Source organism: Gopherus evgoodei, chromosome 14, assembly GCF_007399415.2.
Source record: "Gopherus evgoodei ecotype Sinaloan lineage chromosome 14, rGopEvg1_v1.p, whole genome shotgun sequence".
In the NCBI taxonomy this organism is placed as follows: Eukaryota; Metazoa; Chordata; order Testudines; family Testudinidae; genus Gopherus; species Gopherus evgoodei.
The window spans coordinates 3738036-3754891 of NC_044335.1; the positions used below are offsets into that span (position 1 = coordinate 3738036).

Below are 16856 nucleotides of genomic sequence, written 5' to 3' on the forward strand. Positions count from 1 at the left end.
CCCAGAGCAGGGCTGGTGCTTAGCTGAAGGCAATTCGCCCCCTCAGTGCCCACAAGGTGATACTTTTAATAGCTTTACAGTAATGCAATTATGTAAACTGAGGCAGGCTGCCCTCTCACTGACACTCGCAAGGCGTCTAACAGCCTGAAGGCAAGTTCTCAGCCTCTCTGAGCCTAAAGGGCCCAGATACCGAATTCAAATGCCTTGCTCTGGAGAGAGCTGGCACACCTACACAAGCCTTCGCACTCCTCAGACAACAAAGGCAGCTGTGCGTCCGCACAGATCTGCTGCCTCCACCCCGACTTCCGTGTCAGCGCGCTGTTAGCCAGCCAGGCTAAGTGGCAGAGAGGCGAGCAAAAAACCTTCGACACAGGGGTTGAGAAAAGCCAGCATAAAGCATTTTATTGCAATAATAAAACGTGATACTTTGATGTGGTGGAGGAGGAAGTGATAGCGGCAATTTCTCTTACCAAAAATTACTACACAGGGCAGAGGCAGGCGAGTGGGAAGGACCTCAGCAGAGCAGGACTGTGCGTCATACAGGAAACTGCTGCGAGCTGTGATGACCAGCATCAAGGTTTGGTAGAGAACACTCGGGTCTAAGTCGTAATTACGACGACTGGGGTTTGGGTTTTCTCTTGTGGGCTGGTTTCTTTTTGTATCTCCCCCACCCCCCATAAACAGCACCTTCAATTTAAAAAGTTCAATTCAAGTTCTTGAATGTAGGTAGTTGCAGAGCTTTGATGGCTAAAGATAAAAAGGTCTTTGAAATCCAAGAGAAAATAACCAAGATATGAAAAAGTCAATGGGTAGCGATGGGGGCAGCTGAAAGGGCAGCCCCAGCCACCCTGGAGGGAAAATACTGCTGGGGCAGCAACACCGCGTTGAAACTGTCCTTCCACAAGGCAGACGGGAAGGGGGAAGCAAGTTGCTCCCAGAGGCCCAGTTTCAGCCAAGGAAACAAATACATTAGCCTAGAACTACTCTGCTTTCCAGAGTCACTCAGCCCTCGATAGCTATGGCTTTTGGAGCAGCAGCAATTGTTTTTAATACACGATATTTGCATCCAAAAAATTAACAGGTTTTCTTTGTTCAAACAATTCCTATCTAAGGTTAACCCATCAGTGTACTTACTGGTAAATGCTCAATCATACACAACTTAATCTACACCCAGAACAAAAATAAGATTAAGAATTTGACCCCCAAAATGGTGAGGTTTACGGCATATAGTTTAAAAGACATAAAACCACAATACAAGGAGGAAGAGTCAGAAGCAAAGCTGAGTGATCAGACACATTCAATCAGGGTATATGGTTATACAATGAGTGTAGTGGAATATCAGGAAAAGCTCCATACAAAGTCATGTGCATTTTTCTTGAAGCTGAGATTCTGGATTCCTCCATGTGCCAAACCTGTTGGAGAGAGAAGAGGAGCCAATGCATCAACGTAGGCTGCAGAGGGAGCCCAGCTCGGACTCCCAAGACCCCTGGAGAGAGTAACTGGGGCACGTGAGGGGATTTGAAGACAAAACCATTGCAGCCCGGTTATTAACAGAGCAGGCGCATTCTGACATATGTTCAGCTTTTGCAATTAACTCTCCAGCCTGCAGCATGAAAGCCCACTCGCTGTGCTGGGTTAGGAGCAGATCTATGCTCTGCTTCACCTTGGAGCAGGCCAAGCCACCCAAATCCCTACACACAAGCAGGCTCAGTTTACTTTCCTTAAACTACTGTTACAGGCAACACCTTCCCCTCCTCCCCACACACTTCTGACTGATGCTACTTCCCCTCCTCAGAAATAAGCAGAACCAGCTGTAGGACATGCAGTTCAAGTGCTGGCAGTCATCAGGCAGTTCCTGGCTTTCACCTACCCAAGAACAGGGAGTTGAGGAGGGGCCTCCTGTCATTCCAATTTAATAAGCTCTACATCAAAAATTAGCGTGGCATTTGGGGGGATGATGCCTGGGTGGCCAGTAGGACCATAGGCATAATCTGGAGAGATGATCATCTTTGCTCTCTGCCCAACACTCATCTGTGGAAAGACACAGAACAAAGTCAGACAAATGCAAAAACTCCAAACCAGGCAAAGGCACCTCGAGAGGGCAAAACATGTTCTAGCCGGGGCGGCTACCCACAGGGCAATGCCTGGTTAGCGCCCAGGCATTCTGTCCACTGCACAGAGGAGATATCATGCAGTGAACAGACAACAGAACAATGACCACGGTCAGGCTGCTCTTGTACTCAGACCACTGCCTGTCACGCTGACAAAGTCTCATTGTTTCCTTGTATTCCCTGTCTGCAGCTGTTATCTTGTCTTGTACTTTGGCTGTAAGCTCTTTGGGGCAGAGGCTGCCTTTTGTTCAGGGTTCGTACGTCGCTAGCGCATGGATCAGCACCTCTTCATGACTACGGTTCCCAGGCACTAGGGTAACATAGATAATTAATAATAATTGGCCCTTGCAATGCAGCCCATCCTCCTCAGGATATTCCTGAAGACAAAAAGAGGAAGGAGAAGTCACTTATCTCCTGTATGTGCTCAGATTCCATCCTGCTCCTACTGACTGATCTAGGAGGTGACTGTGTGGGAACTACTTCCATTTAGACTAGATTACAGATGCACACAGGAATCACCTCACTCAGAATTAATGCACCCATGATTCTTGTGGGAAGAGACTATGTTAGTTATGTGCACTAACCTTTCTGCCCATGGTACTTCAGCATCATGGCAGATGCTCCTTTCTCTGTTTAGTCAAAGACCCGCAGCATCAGATAGTGTAAGTGTGATGCTAGGTTTCACAGTTCTGCAGAGGCCTGGCATAACCATGGAAGAGATATGCACCTGTATCCAAGTTCCTGACTCAACTAGCATTACAGCAGACAGCTGTTCTGCTCTGATCAGGGGCTGGGTTACAGGCATACTGCAGGGACATCAACCAAAGACATTGGGACTCGCACATGTGCTGTGTGGACAAAGACAGCTAATGAAGCTTGCTGTGCCACCCACTCTGAGCTGAGATAGCTCAGCATCCCACCCACGAGTACTCTGCAAAGAGCAGCGGAAAGCCAAGAGAGAAAGAAAAATGAGAAGGGGGAAAAATCTGACTTGGCTTAGATTCCTCCTGTCAACCCTGCCTAGGCACTCCTGTTGCCTAGTGATGGTTAGTCCTCCAAGCCACAGATGCCCTGGAAGCCCCACTCCAGCACACATTTCACCCCTGTCCCGTTGGGTGGAAGGTACTTGGAGTGAGATTTTCCAGAGCACCCAAGCAAGTTAGGACCCAGCTGCTAGTGAAAGTCAATGGGAGTTTGGTGCTTTAGAAAATACCATCATTCTTCTGGCTCCATGTGCTGGCCCAGCCAGGTGGGAAAGGAGAGCAGTGCAGAGAGTAACACTCAGAGAAGGAGGAGAACAGGGCAGACTGACACACCCCATTACGGAGAGACAGAAGACTGTCGGTGAAATGGATGCACACCTTGGAACAGGAGCAAGGCCCAAGACCACGGGCCAAGGCGATGCAACAGGGGGTGCAGGAAGGCAGAGGGAAATAGAGAACAGGAAGTAGAAAGAGTATTTGAAAGAGGAAAGCGAAGGGCGCACACTGAAAATGGGCTACACGTCCTATTTTTAGATCTTGGTTAAGGCGATGCACTCAGGGGAGGAAGCGGAATAGGGGGTGCCCTTCGTATGAGCGGCGAGAAGGTGAGCTCAGACCGTTTCCTCAGGATACCGGCCTGCTCTGTATTATGCAGGGGCTGCTACACACCAGGTGAAGCCTGAGCCCTGCACAGTCAGGAAGGATGGGAACTAATTATCCACGTCCTACTGAAACTGCAGGGTCTCAAAGGGGGCGAGGTAGAGCCCAGGAACCCAAACTGGAATTTGGCCAGGACAAGACAGTTTGCACTCTCCTGCCTACAGCATGCCTTGGGCTTCATTTTCAAGGGACACATTTATTTACTCTCTAGGAGCCCTCATCACAGACCAGGGTCCCACTGCCCTAGGTGCTGTACGAACACAGAACCCAAAGATTGTCAACTCTGTGGGGCAGAGACCATCTAAGTATAAGCTGAGACACCAGATGGATACAGACTTACATGGGGAGCCCCAAGGAAAACACTACAGGTCAGCATGACAAGCGATGGTCTGAGCATACCAGCAGCCAGCCACTGCCTAGATTTTTGTAGGCACCATGGCAGAGTTTTAAGGAGAGATCTGATGGTGGACAATGATTTTGCAGAGGTTTACAGGGAGCTCTTCCCAAGCACGAGGGGCAGCCCGGGAGATGGTAGCCCCACTTTGGGTCTGTCTCATCTGAGAGACTGTGCTAGGACATTGGTTCAGTGCAGATTCAGCAGGAGAGATGGCACCTATTAGTCACTGCCACTCTGTAGGTGTCCCACTGACGGGGTTGGCAGACCCAACCCCGCTGAGCTCACCAGATCCAGGAGGCGGTGAGGCAGAAGGTGACATTTACTCCCACACTTAAAATCCTGGATCGGGGAAATGAAGAGAACTGCACATGCTGCAAGCATGAGTCTCTCCCACGTCTGTGATCCTCAGCTGCTCATCTCCAAACAGCCCTCGCAACAGACACGGAGGGATACAGCCACACACCTGCGCAACCCCTTCTTCCCAGCCGCGGATCACCTCCTGCTTGCCCATCACAAACTTGAATGGCTTGTTCCTGTCGCGGGAGGAATCAAACTTTTTCCCATCCTCCAGCATACCTGAAAAGAGAAGCAATACCTCAAACATGCAGCATGGAAGAGACTCGACACCCCACCAGAGCCTGGTGCAGTCTGACCATCCATGTGACAGCAGGGTGCTGGCTACCAGACACCGATGCCAAATGTTGCATTCCTGGCATCAGGGAAAGCTCCCAGCAGAGCTCAGTTTCTGGCCTCCAGGGGGTGGCTTTTCAAGTACAGGTGCCACCACAGGATGCACAGCCCAGAAAGCAGAGCTCCCAGAGGGAAGACAGTCCCACCAAACACCAATGAATTGAGTGCAATTCCAGATGCTATGTCCTCTCTAGCTAGCAATGCGAGGGGAGAAGCTACGGTCACAGAGAGAAGAAACGTTCAGACAGAACAGGTGAATTTATCACTCCCTCCTGTGTCAGGAACAGCTTCCTGACATGTCAGATCACATGCAAGCCTCCCGAGCTCAGAAGGAAGAAAGGAATTAGAATGATGGCGGGGAGGGAAAAGACCCCTTCCATCTCCTGGTGCTTCTTGATGGATCATGTCGCACATCAGCCTGCACCACTGTTCTTGCTGGCCTGATCGCACCTTGCTCTTCACAAGCTCAAACTCCGCAGTTGGTCTGTAGGAGGACAGGGAAATCTCTCCTCTCGCTTATGCCCACAGATCTGCAACCACCAACTGCCATCCCAACCAGGCACGCAGAGTTGAAAGAAGCTGGGCAGTGAAAGCCAGGATTTCTGGCACCTGTGCTACCAACCCCACCCAACCAAGCGGGGAGATGGCAGGGCTTTTAGAGAGCCAACACTACACAGCACACCCACCTTGGTCTGCTGCTAGAAGCTGGAATGGGGGCACTCGTATCAAGGTGTTTCTCCTGGATCCCCTGACTTGTTTCAGCGCTGAAGAACCCACAAGCTGCAGCCAGAATCAGGGACATGTTAGGCTAGGTGCAGAATACACACCTCTTCTAAGGGAGCCCTGCACCCAGACCTTACCACAGTGAGTGCATTGGTACTTCGGCTAAAGCAAGGTTAACATCCTCAGGGCTAAATATAGTTCCTCAACACAAGCAAAGGAGGAATTTCCTCCTCTTCTGGCAGTTCCCTCCCTTTCTCCTTGGAGTTTCCGTGACCTTCTTGGGGAAACATGGGAGCTTTCACTGCCTTATACGAGCAGCAGAGCTTGTCCATTGGCCAGCCAAGTTTCTTACACAAACGGCCAACCCAGGAATAAGCCGTTTGGGGGCTGCACACATGAGAGGAGCCTGGGGCACACAATATATCAAAAGGGATTTCTGCACCACCGGGTGTTCTCCTGGAGTCAGCAGCCCATTTTACTGGCTTTGTCCTCATCCCACACATTCCTCTAACCCTCCACACACGGCCACAGGCAGCCAGGTGACAGTCTAGCCAGTCACAAGGGGAACTGAGCTGGGACCCCACTAACACAAGAAATCCAAACCATGGGGCTTCCGAGAACAGCCACAGAACGAGGGGGCCAAGGTGCACAGGAAATCGTTGTGCTCACTAAACCGAAGCAGGGCAATGAAGTGGGTCTATAAGCAGAACTAAAGAGTCACATTATCAGTTTGCTACAATGGATGCCTGAGGCGCTTTGGCCCAGTGTGGGTCTCCTTTCTACAGGAACCCTACATCCGGCTAACAACAGGTCCCTGAGAAATCAACACCCACAGGCACTAGACTGGAACAGGCTAGTTAGCTACTGCAAACAGGCTGAAGGGTAACCAGGAATGTAATTATTAACTAACTGCATTACCCACACTTCTCTTTTCCCCAGTTCTTCAAAAATAAGCATCTGTTTTCCCCAGCGGAAGCTGTTTTACTCTTGGAAAAATAAATCCGTTGTCTCGTCCAGCAGGGCACTGTCCAGAGAGATTTCCCCTAATCAGGACAGACAGTGAGTCACTGCCCGTGGCAAGAGGACAAAATGCACTGTGTGCATGGGGAGAGCAACAAATTACATCTTACTTCAGGCTACGTTATCACAGCCGCCAGAGCGTCTAGGAAATGGCTCGGAGGGCCAAGGATATGGGCAGGGGCGGCTCCCGGCACCAAGACACAGAGGGCAGCCTGCCGGTCACCATGAGGGCAGCAGTCAGACTGCCTTGGGCAGCATGCCTGCAGGAGGTCCACTGGCCGTGGCTTTGGCGGCAGGTATGCCGAAGATGCAGGAGCAGCAGACCTCCCGCAGGCGCGCCGCCGAAAGCTGCCTGACTGCCATGCTTGGGGCAGCAAAATACATAGAGCCACCCCTGGATATGGCTCTGGGCAGATCCGCTTTTCCGTCCCATGCTGGGGGAGCAGTAAGCACTGAAGTTCCTCGCATGTGTGAATACACCAGTGAAGGGAGCTGCAAGCAGCACAGGTGCTCGCCCTAAACAATGCCAACTAGATGAGCTGCTCCTCGATTGATCTGTGCGCACTCGGCTCAAATCAGCTGTCACTGACCAGCCGTGTCAAAACCACTACGTGCCAGGACTGCTAACACCACACTCACCGGGTGGGATCCCTGCTCGTCAGGCAGCCTGCTGCTATCCAGCCAGCATTCCCGAGGGGTACAGATTCTAAAACCCACACCAAGCGAGACACAGCCTTTCCAAAAGAGGCTCGTTAGCTCACCGCTCGCCAGCAGTGCTGAGGCAGCACCGCCTGCCTTTCCAAGACTAAAGCCTCGAAGCCAGCAGAGTACATTTGAAAGGCAAAATAATTCCAAAGTCATGTACACAAAGTGAAATCTGCCCTACAGTGACCCACACGCCTTCTAACCTGTGTGAAACGGCCCTCGCCGCATGGCACGGTTCAGATTTAACAACAGGCTGGAGCACATTGCCATGCGGAGACCATTCTCGTACAATCCATTACAGAACATTGCCAGAGTACCTCCCAAAGTGCTGTAATTACCATTACCTTGCAATAGCAAAAAAGCCAAAGCACAGAGCGCCCGGCCCCCATTCTAGCTCGCAGCGCCCCAGGCTCTGCAATGGCGCTGCCCCGCTGAGAGTGTAGGCGAGCCTGCCGATAATGGGGATTGTCTATGAGTACACAGAGTGCTGGCAGGCTAAGAGGAGCTCTGTGCCTTGCTCTTTGTCAGAGAAGATCTAGCTGCAATTAGCACAGTTCTCACACGGTGCTGTCCAGCTCCATTCGAGACACCCACTAGCACTCCAGCCTACCTCCATGCAGGCATGTGTTTGCTGGAGTTTTGTTCGTTTACAGGAATAAGCTCCAGGGATTTTTCAAATACTGCTAATGTGCCAAATGCTTGGAAAGCAGCTCCACTGCACCAAGAATTCAACTCCAAGGTCTCTGGCTCAGAAAGTCAGCACCAGCATAGCCCTGCCAATCAAAACACTGTCCTGGCCCAGGAACAATGAGCTAGTAGTTACTGCTTGCTTTTATCGGGGACACAACCCCTCCCGGTTCTCAGTCCTTTCGCACCTGAGATCAACAAAACCAGCCACCGTCTGCTGCGACTCCCCCAAATCCCACAATCCTTTGAGCCATACACTGGGTGCTGCGCCAAAGCAGGGAGCAGAAGGCTGGTAGTTTTACAGGGTCAGGCTGGACAGTGCTTTGCCATCCTCCCCTCTCCCACCACCAAGCTGTTCTCTTCCAGGGCTTCCTTTCCTGGAAGCAGAACACAAGGCTGCCAAGGAGGTGCTGCAACCAGCTGGAGCAACAGCACAAAGAGAGAGGGAGTGAACTTTCCCTCTCACAGATAACCCTTCCCCCCTCCCACAAGTCCTCTTTCCTCTCCTAGTTATCATCATTCTATTAACGATGGGTGTGGCACAGGAGCCCCTCAGCTCCAAAGGGACAGGCACAGCTATTATCTTCCTCTCCCCTGCGCTCTCATTTTAGCGCACAGCCCCGGTGGCATGCACGCCTACAGCACCACGGATGGCACTACAGTCACTGATTTCCTCTCCCCTACAGCTTGTGACTTCGGTGTAGAGCTGAGTGTCACGTGGCCTGGGTATGTTGTTAGTGCTAGGGAGCAGTTCAGCAAACACTCCCACAAGCCAACTGCAAATTTTAGCAACGTAAAGGGAGAAACTATTCCCCAACCTTGCCCGCTCTAAATTCAGGTACAATGCACCACGTCCAGGCCAGCGCTCAGAGTCCGTACACCAGTGAATAGCTTCTTGCCCTGGCCAATGCGTGGGGGGGAGGAGGGGGATATCAAGGCATCCGATTTCCGGCAGAATTTAAACTCATGTAAGAGGCCCCAGCCAGGATCAGGGCACCATTGTAACAGGCCGTGCACAGGGAAATGTGGCCCCAGCCCTGAAGAGCTTCACTTTCCAAGTATGACCTGATGAAGTGTTTTCCTGAGTCTGCAAACACATGACTCTGGTGCATCTGCTCACATTTGTGGCATGGGGCAGAGGGAAATTAACAGGATGCTAGTCAGTTTCACAGATGCTCTTTGGAACCCTCTGGGCAGCTGTGACACTGTCAAAGATCAAGTCACTTCCACACTGCTGCTGATTAGGAAAGCTCCAGCAGGTCATGGAGTTAAGCAGAGTGGAAAGAGAGGGGCAGAGCAGCAAAGACAGCTGCCCCTTTTCTTCAGATGCTCTGGGACCACTCTTCCCTTCCAGTGGCAGAAGGCGAACCATCAAGACACTAACTAATCAGAGGCTGAAATGGAGCCCACAAGCAGGAAAGCACTCTGGTGGGAACCCCAGCCCCCTCCTTTGCTCTCCAGCAGTTGAGATGGCCGGGGTGGGAGAGAAACAGGCTGCCCACTGGGACGTTGCCTCCCAACCCCAATGGGCAAAGCTCTGCTTCCTGTGCCTTTTTGTATTTACTCCTGTAGTGGGTTTTTCGAGCTTTGGACTTGATGTTTCCCATTTGTCCCCTTGAGCAAGAGGACAACGTGCTGCATCTGGCATGTTACTATTACTGCAAACCATGTGGCTAGCTGAGGTCTACACGCCTTTAGAAACAACCACAGAGCAAAACCTGCCACAAAGGAGACAGGAGGATGCGTCCCCCAACCTCCCTTACCATCGCCTCTCATGCAAGGTTCCCCTCTTCAAGAGCCCCTCCCCCTCAGAAAGAAATGAGCCCTGCAGAATGCCCTGCAACTCAACAGCTTTGGGCTACATCAGAGTGGAGGGTGTAGTGAGCCCCAAAGGCGAGGGACCCCCACAGAGAACAGACCTGCCAGCAGCTGCAGCCCAGGCACCTCCATGGACCAAGTGTGGCTGCCTGGTCCAGGGCAAGATCCATTCACTCAGGCAGGCAGTTCCCACGCCATTAAGAACTTTCAGGTTAAGGATGTGGAGTCTCCTACCAATTCCTCTTTGGAGGCCTGATTGCTGAGATAATGGCACAAACTGGTGACAGCAAAACCAAGCCAAGAGGAAGTTTAAGGTTCGCAGACAGGGTTATGTTTACTGTGCAGCGTGAAAGAGAAGGCATTGTACTAGTCCTGCGGGGCATGTAACCCAGAAAGCAATCTACCTCCTGCACCAGGGCTCAGAGCAATGCCCGCTCTGAACTGCACTGGGCTCTGCTTCCAGAGCTGCAGGCAGCACACACTTGGCAGTTCCTTGCTACAGTTTGCTCAGGCGACCTAAGATGCAATGTGCAAGCCAGCAAAAGCTCCCCTGAACAGCACCCTGCCCTCTTGGTCAGTAGCACTGGAAGAGGGATGGCCTGAAATCCGCCTCTCTGGATGAACCAGCAACTTCAGGCCCCTCCATCTCCTAAACTGAAAAGCAGAGTCAAGGTAGACGGAGCCCTCACTGGAGAAGAGGCTGCGAGAAATGGCATGGAAAACAAGGACCATTCCTGCACTAGCACTGTTTATTGCGGGAGGTATGAACAGAATGCCTATGTCATCCTAATGCTCTAAGAGACGCCTCTGCTCAGGCCAGCTGCATTTCCTAATGACTGGTAAAGGGGCAGGAAACCTTGCAACTCTAAGTCAGCTCCAATCAATCTGGCTCAGAGGTAGCCTGTGAATAACAGCAGCATACCAGAGGTCACCAGTCCAGCATCCAGTCCAGCGACCAATGCCAGATGCTAAAGGAAGGTGTTAAACCCCACGCTGGACAGTTATGTAATAACATACCCATGAGGTGAATCTCTTCCTAACTACAGACAACAGTCATGCTTTGTATTTATGGCAGCACCTCGGGGCCCCAATCATGGACCAGCGACCCACTGTGCCAGGCACTGCCCCAAACAATTTACAGCCTACATGGACAGGTTCTAACCTTCAAACCAATTCAAACAGACTCCTAACAAGGTCAGTGAGGTGCTATTAATTAAGGGACACTATTGGATTAACCTCCTCTCTAAGTTATCCAGTGTTAATTTTTCTAGGCTCTTTCTACAGAAGCTTTTCCGCATCCACTGCCCTTCTCTTGACCTTTTCTAATTTCTGCCAAGTGCTGTAGAGATGTGGATGATCCAAACTGACCTGGGGATATTGTCCTTTCCGCAGCGCAGCCTCACACCCGACTGTCTTTCTCAGTGCTGCTATACAGCAAGTGTTTTCACTGAGTTGGCCACCGTGACACCTACATCTCCCCCGTCCCACATCCTGCATTTGCCGCCACTAAACTTCACCTTCCGGCCCTCACCCAGCTCACCCTCAGCAAGCAGGAACTCCCTCCACCTACCATGGCCAGCCAGAACTCTGGAGTGCAGACACCACAATGAGAAGTGCTGTGTGAACACCCCCCCATCATGTTACCCAATCTCCCACCTACGTTAGCTCTTTCTGTGGCTCTTCTATATCACCTCGAGTCTCAACTGAGCCAAATAACTGCAGCCTCAGTACGCTTTGCCATCCTACTCTCCCTCCCACCCCCGTCGATCATTAGTAACCAGCCCTAGCACGGATCCTTCGCACTCCTCACAATTAACCTACTGCACCGTTCAGAAGCGGCTATTCAGTCCCACTATTTTCTCTTAACCAGTTTCTAATACATGAGAGAACTTTACCCTTGACTTATTTTCCTTAATAGCCTTTGTAACAGACTTTATCAAAGGCTTTTTATGAAAACCCAAATGTGTTGTATCCAGCAGGACTTCTTGGCCGCTGCATTGCTAACCCCTCAAAGAATCCTCACAGGCTGGAGAGAGACACCTTCCCATTACACACACAGCTAAACCCAGGGTTGTGAGTTCAGTCCTCGAGGGAGCCATTTAGGGAAGTGGAGATTGGTCCTGCTTTGAGCAGGGGGTTGGACTAGATGATCTCCTGAGGTCCCTTCAACCCTAATAATCTGTCTGTAACATACTGGTTGGTCTAGCATGCTTTCCTAGGTGCTTTAAGACTATTCTTCTAACGTGTTTACCTGACACTGTGGTAAGGCTCACTGGTCTAACTGCCAGGATCACCCTGCCCCATTTTTAAAGACAGGCACAATACTGATTACCCTACAATAGAGTGGCTGATTTTGATCAATTACATCTTTGAGCTGGCTCCAGGTCTAGTTCCTGGTGGACAGGTGTCTATGGTGAAAGCCAAGATGGGCACTCAGCCATGGGCATCCTCCTTCTGCTAGAGGTGGTTCCTGGGGAAGAGGGTTAAGGTACCTTGGTAGGGAAGCTCAGGGGAACACGGCCGCTCTGGCCCATGAATACAGACTGTGCGGATTAGAAACACCAAGCTCCAAGGATGTCAATCTAGCACCTTTCATGAACGCTCAGTTTGACTGATTTTATAAAATGAAACACTTGTGGAAGTGCTGGGTCAGCCACCCTGGGGACCAGAGCCCGCTACACCCCACACGTGCAGTACACACATTCTGTTGCTGAAGAACTGGTGGAGCAACATTCTGAACACATACTTACTAAGTGGCAGCCTAGAGAGACTTCTTCACAGACTTTTGGCAAATGCAATTCGTGCTTTTTACCTAAGTCACCATGCTCAAGAACTAGATGTGTTAAAATGAAACCAAATAGGACAGAGAAACAGGAGCGCTGTGGTTTACTTGCACCCAGCTAAGCTAAGCTGCTTTGCTCTTGCTAGTCACATCCATGCAAGAGATCCTGAGCTTCTCTAGCTTTGCAAATTCAACATAATAGGTACATTGATACTATTAAATAGACCGCTCTCAAAGATCCCCATTTAATTATGTTGAAATAATGGTTTCAGAAGTAGATATTTGACAAACAACTTTCTAATCAAATGACTCCAGAACTATAACTTAATGAAGCTGAATAAAATAAGACCTGTATTGCCATATAGCAATTGTGAGCCATTAGAGAAAGCTACAAGTATGCAGCCTTGGGACCGGAAATTCCTTGACTGCCAAGAGTAGAAGCTATTTGCACTTCAGACAATTGTGATTTGGGGATTGATCCCGTATCTGTGCCCTTTTGGGAACAGTATACAATGTACTCCAAATTAGTGCTCTCATTTATGCTGTTCTAGATTCCAGGAATGTTACTGAATAGCCAGCGGGACAGGGAAGCTGAGCTGTGCATGCCTGAAACATTTATTTAGGACACAAGTCTCCTCTCCAATCTGCACAGCAGACCTTGACTCATCCTGCTCTTGACATGCCCCACCACAGGGAGGGGGGGTATTAGAGCCAACAGCTACTGCGCAGACAGGAGAGTTTTGCTGGCATTGTCCTGGGGATTCAGCACAGGAGAGTCTCTCACTGCTGAGCTGCCATTCTCTCAAAGAACCAACAATTCAGAGCAAATCCTCAGCCCCAAGGGCCATTACAATATAAGTGGGGGGGGAGGGAAGTGGGAAGCACTGAAGACAGGCTGCTGCTGCTTCAAGAGTAGCCTCAGATCTGCAGTGGGGATGGGACGGGAAGGAAACACTTGGGACATCTCCCCCTGAATGACTCTGTGAGGAGGAGTTAGGAAGGGTCCCAGGGAGAAGCCTTTGTGCTGCCTTAAAGCCAGTAAAGGTTAGCAATAAGGATGGGAGAGGGGATGCGGCTGGGGAGTTCGGAGGGCTGGCATGCAGCAAAGCTGGCCCACCAAGAGCCACTTGACTGCCTGCCAGCCATCCCTTTGTTCTTCCACTGGCAGAGGAAATGGGGCTGCCGGCAAAAGAGGCAACCCCATTTCCTCTCCCCCACCCCGCCTCCGATTAAAAGGTTAGCGGGGAAGGAAGGAGAAGCAGATGGCCTAGTTGTGAGCCATCAGCCTCACAGGAGCAAGCACAAAGGTCTAGCCTCTCCATACCCTGGAACCTTCCCCTCCCCCTATCATCACCATGGGGCAGGACTGTAAGGGGCACGGCTCGATGGACCCAGGCGTTTCTCACCCCATACAGACAGTGGCTCATCTTCAAACAGTAGCAGCCTCAGGAGACTGCCACCTCCCCTCCTTCCTCAAGACAGGAGGAAGAGTAGAGTTTGGAGCATGGAGACAGGGGAGAACTATCTAAGATCATTTATCTTAAAAGTGACCAAGTTACTGAAAACAGGGCTAATAGGCTAAGCCATAGCAACATGAGCCTTAGAAAGACCTTGGAATGACCACCACCACCATGAACGGCCGTGAGCTGCGAGTCCAGAGCAGAGACAGGCAACCAAGTTGTAAAACATCCATCGCTCACCAAATGACAGCTGGCATCTCCCACTGCCTCTCTTTACAGCTACAGAGCTGATCCTAGAATTGAGAGCTGCAGGTTGGCTGAGCGGATATGCCTTTTTACATCACAGCCAATCTAGCTTCAAACCAGGAGGGCAAAGAATCGCCAAAGAGGGTAAAATAGGCTATTTGCTTGTCCCAGCAGATGTACAATGTTACAACCCAGAGAGCGTTAAAAGGTAACAAGCAAGGAATGAGGATTGGACAGGAACAAGAACATGTGTTACTACAAGGTGTGCGGCTGTGGAGAAAGGTTAGTCTGCTCAGATATTTCTGAGCCAAAGAGCAGCAAGCCCAACCCTTCTACACAGTTTTTTTTAATTGCTTGTCAGGAAGACTTTACAGCTGGGTTTAGTCAAGAATTTACAGGGGGAGAGAGAGAGAATAGCCTGACCAGAGCACAGAATGAACAGCACTTTCACAGAAAGGATTCTCCAAAACGGACAACTACCTCTGACTTCTTGTGTAAAGGAGACACCAACCACCACTTCGGGGCATTTACACTCTGCACTAATACAATTGTCTTGGGACCCAGTTAAAACACTGTCCCTTGACCTTTCCCTTCTTCTGTGGCTGAAGCTTTGGACAGCACCAAGACATTAACCACATACATTATAGTCCTGCCTTTGCTGAAGTTGGAATCCTATTACAAATGTCAGGAATCTGATTGTAATGTAGATGGACCCACAGCACACAGCATTTGGACTCCATGCCACCATTCCCACCATCAAAGGGAACAGACTTCTGGCTGAGAAGGGCTGAACAAACTGGAGACGTTAAGGAAAAATGACAGGGCAAGTCACTTGCAGACCCTCCTGCTAGACCACAGATCCAACCAAACAGCAGGACACCCAGAAACTTCACCAAAGCGCCTCCTATTTGACTACAGCCAAGCGTGGGGCTGCTAAATGCGCCTGTCTCTAGCAAACCCATCAGAAGAGACACAGCAAAGAACAAAGTGAGAAGATCCCTAGCAGAATACTGTATGCGAAGGAGCTTTCAAGTTACCCAGTCCACCGGGGCCTGCCCGAACACAGGGCTACAAAGCAGCTGCGCGTTCAAGTGCTGCAGTGAACGGTTCCCCCTAAAACGTGTATCCCAGTCCAGGGTGGGGTCTGCTCTCAGCTCTTGCAGGTTGGTCTCAGCACTTAGGGGGGCTCCTTCTGTACCAGGCCTCTTCATGGCCTCGCAAAAGCCAGGTTCCAAAAGCCGAGCAACGGACTGCCCCGCAGCCTATCCGCAATGGAGACCTCCATGTGCCTTCCCCCCCCTTACTCCTGGAGGGGGGGCAATGGCCCATCCCATAACCACTTCCCCACAAGCCAAACACCCTACTGCCCCCCCCAGCTCCATCAACTGCTTGGAGCCCTGGCACCCCACAATGCAGACCTGAGCCCCCATCCCACGAGGCCCAGCCTATAGGGCACAACCCCCACCTGACCTCCCACAGGGCACAGCCCTCACCCACAGGGCACAGCCTATGGGGCACGGCCCCCCCGACCCCCCACAGGGCACATCCTATGGGGCACGCCCCCCAGGGCACAGCCTATGGGGCACGGCCCCCCCACGGGGCACAGCCCCCACCCGACCCCCCACAGGGCACATCCTATGGGGCACGGCCCCCACTCGACCCCCCACAGGGCACGGGGCACGGCCCCCACCCCACGGGGCACGCCCCCCCCAGGGCACAGCCTACAGGGCACGGCCCCCCCGGGCACAGCCGGGCTCGGAGCCCCGCGGCGGCACTCACCCGTGTAGTGCACCACGCAGGTCTGTCCGCGCTTGGGGAAGGTCCGCCCTGCGGGAGAGACAGAGAGACCGTGAGCGCCGGGACCGGGGTGGGGGTGGGGCGAGGCCGGGGGTCTCGGAGGGGGGCAGCCCGCGGGGGGGGGGCGGCGGGCCCAGGCGCCCCTCACCGTCTCCGGGGGCGATGGTCTCCACGTGCACACCCATCCCGCTGCCGCCGCCCGCCCGATCCCGCAGCCGCCGCACTCAGCTCAGGAGGAGACCGCGTGCGCATGCGCAGCCTCCTCAGCCCGGCCCGCCCGCCATAGAGAGCTCGCCGCCTAGAGAGGCCCCGCCCGGCGCGGAGGAGGCGGCCATCTTGGGTGAAGTCCCCCCCACCCCCTCGCTCCCCTGCGCGCGGCCGCCGCAGAGCGGCCATCTTGGCCCCACAGGGCGCGCTGGGATCGTTGCCATGGGGACCGGGCGCCCCTGAGCAGAGCCCCCGCCCCCCTGCAGTCAGGGGAGGAGGCTAGAAAGCGGGGCGCTGCAGTCACACGACTCCAGGAGCTGGGGCTTGGCGGCATGCAGGTAGCCATCCGCGCCCCTATTGCCGCAGGCAGCGAGCAGGCGGGTAGGACTGTCCCTGGAGCCCCGTGAGCTCGCCTCCCGGCGCTGGGGCTGGGGCTCAGCCCCTGGCAGCTGGGGGGCTGCAGTGAAGCCAGACACGCTCAGGCCCGGCCTCCCTGTATGGGGGTAACGCCATCGCTCGGGGCGGGGGTGAGAATCCACCCCCGAGCGCCAGGGCTGACAATGAGCACGT

The 16856-nt window shown here is 52.5% G+C and overlaps 2 protein-coding genes across 8 annotated transcripts in view; both read right to left on the reverse strand.

The window, feature by feature from the left end:
* The window catches only part of SDCBP2 (syndecan binding protein 2), a 40939-nt gene extending 25281 nt beyond the window's left edge, over nt 1-15658 (reverse strand). Inside the window, exon 1 of one of the 2 annotated variants that reach the window (XM_030533098.1) lies at nt 11335-15658. In XM_030533098.1, the coding sequence (XP_030388958.1) occupies nt 11335-11433 (99 nt within the window). In that variant the 5' untranslated portion in view covers nt 11434-15658. The remainder of the gene's footprint in view (nt 1-11334) is intronic. The other variant, XM_030533097.1, reaches the window with a different exon arrangement.
* FKBP1A (FKBP prolyl isomerase 1A) lies at nt 377-16337 on the reverse strand. 6 transcript variants are annotated; one of them, XM_030533103.1, is made up of 6 exons: nt 16228-16336; nt 16062-16109; nt 7346-7417; nt 4615-4727; nt 1871-2031; nt 1376-1412 (listed from the first exon to the last, which is right to left on the reverse strand). In XM_030533103.1, exons 1-5 carry the CDS (start codon nt 16262-16264, stop codon nt 1903-1905), a joined length of 399 nt encoding a protein of 132 aa, XP_030388963.1. In that variant the 5' UTR covers nt 16265-16336; the 3' UTR covers nt 1376-1412; nt 1871-1902. The 6 variants fall into 6 exon arrangements, with proteins under 6 accessions (XP_030388964.1, XP_030388963.1, XP_030388966.1 ...); XM_030533104.1 differs by lacking the exon at nt 1871-2031 and having other exon boundaries at nt 377-1412; nt 16228-16337; XM_030533106.1 differs by lacking the exon at nt 7346-7417 and having other exon boundaries at nt 16228-16335.
* Nucleotides 16338-16856: the final 519 nt, after the last annotated feature.

What these genes read in the sequence shown, in the direction of transcription:
- FKBP1A (XM_030533103.1), bottom strand. Translation starts at nt 16,264, where the DNA reads ATGGGTGTGCACGTGGAGACCATCGCCCCCGGAGACG. An exon ending in GACCATCGCCCCCGGAGACG is followed by an intron (nt 16,110 to 16,227) that starts GTGAGGGGCGCC and finishes TCTCTCCCGCAG; the next exon opens with GGCGGACCTTCCCCAAGCGC. An exon ending in CTGCGTGGTGCACTACACGG is followed by an intron (nt 7,418 to 16,061) that starts GTGAGTGCCGCC and finishes TTTGCCTTTCAA; the next exon opens with ATGTACTCTGCTGGCTTCGA.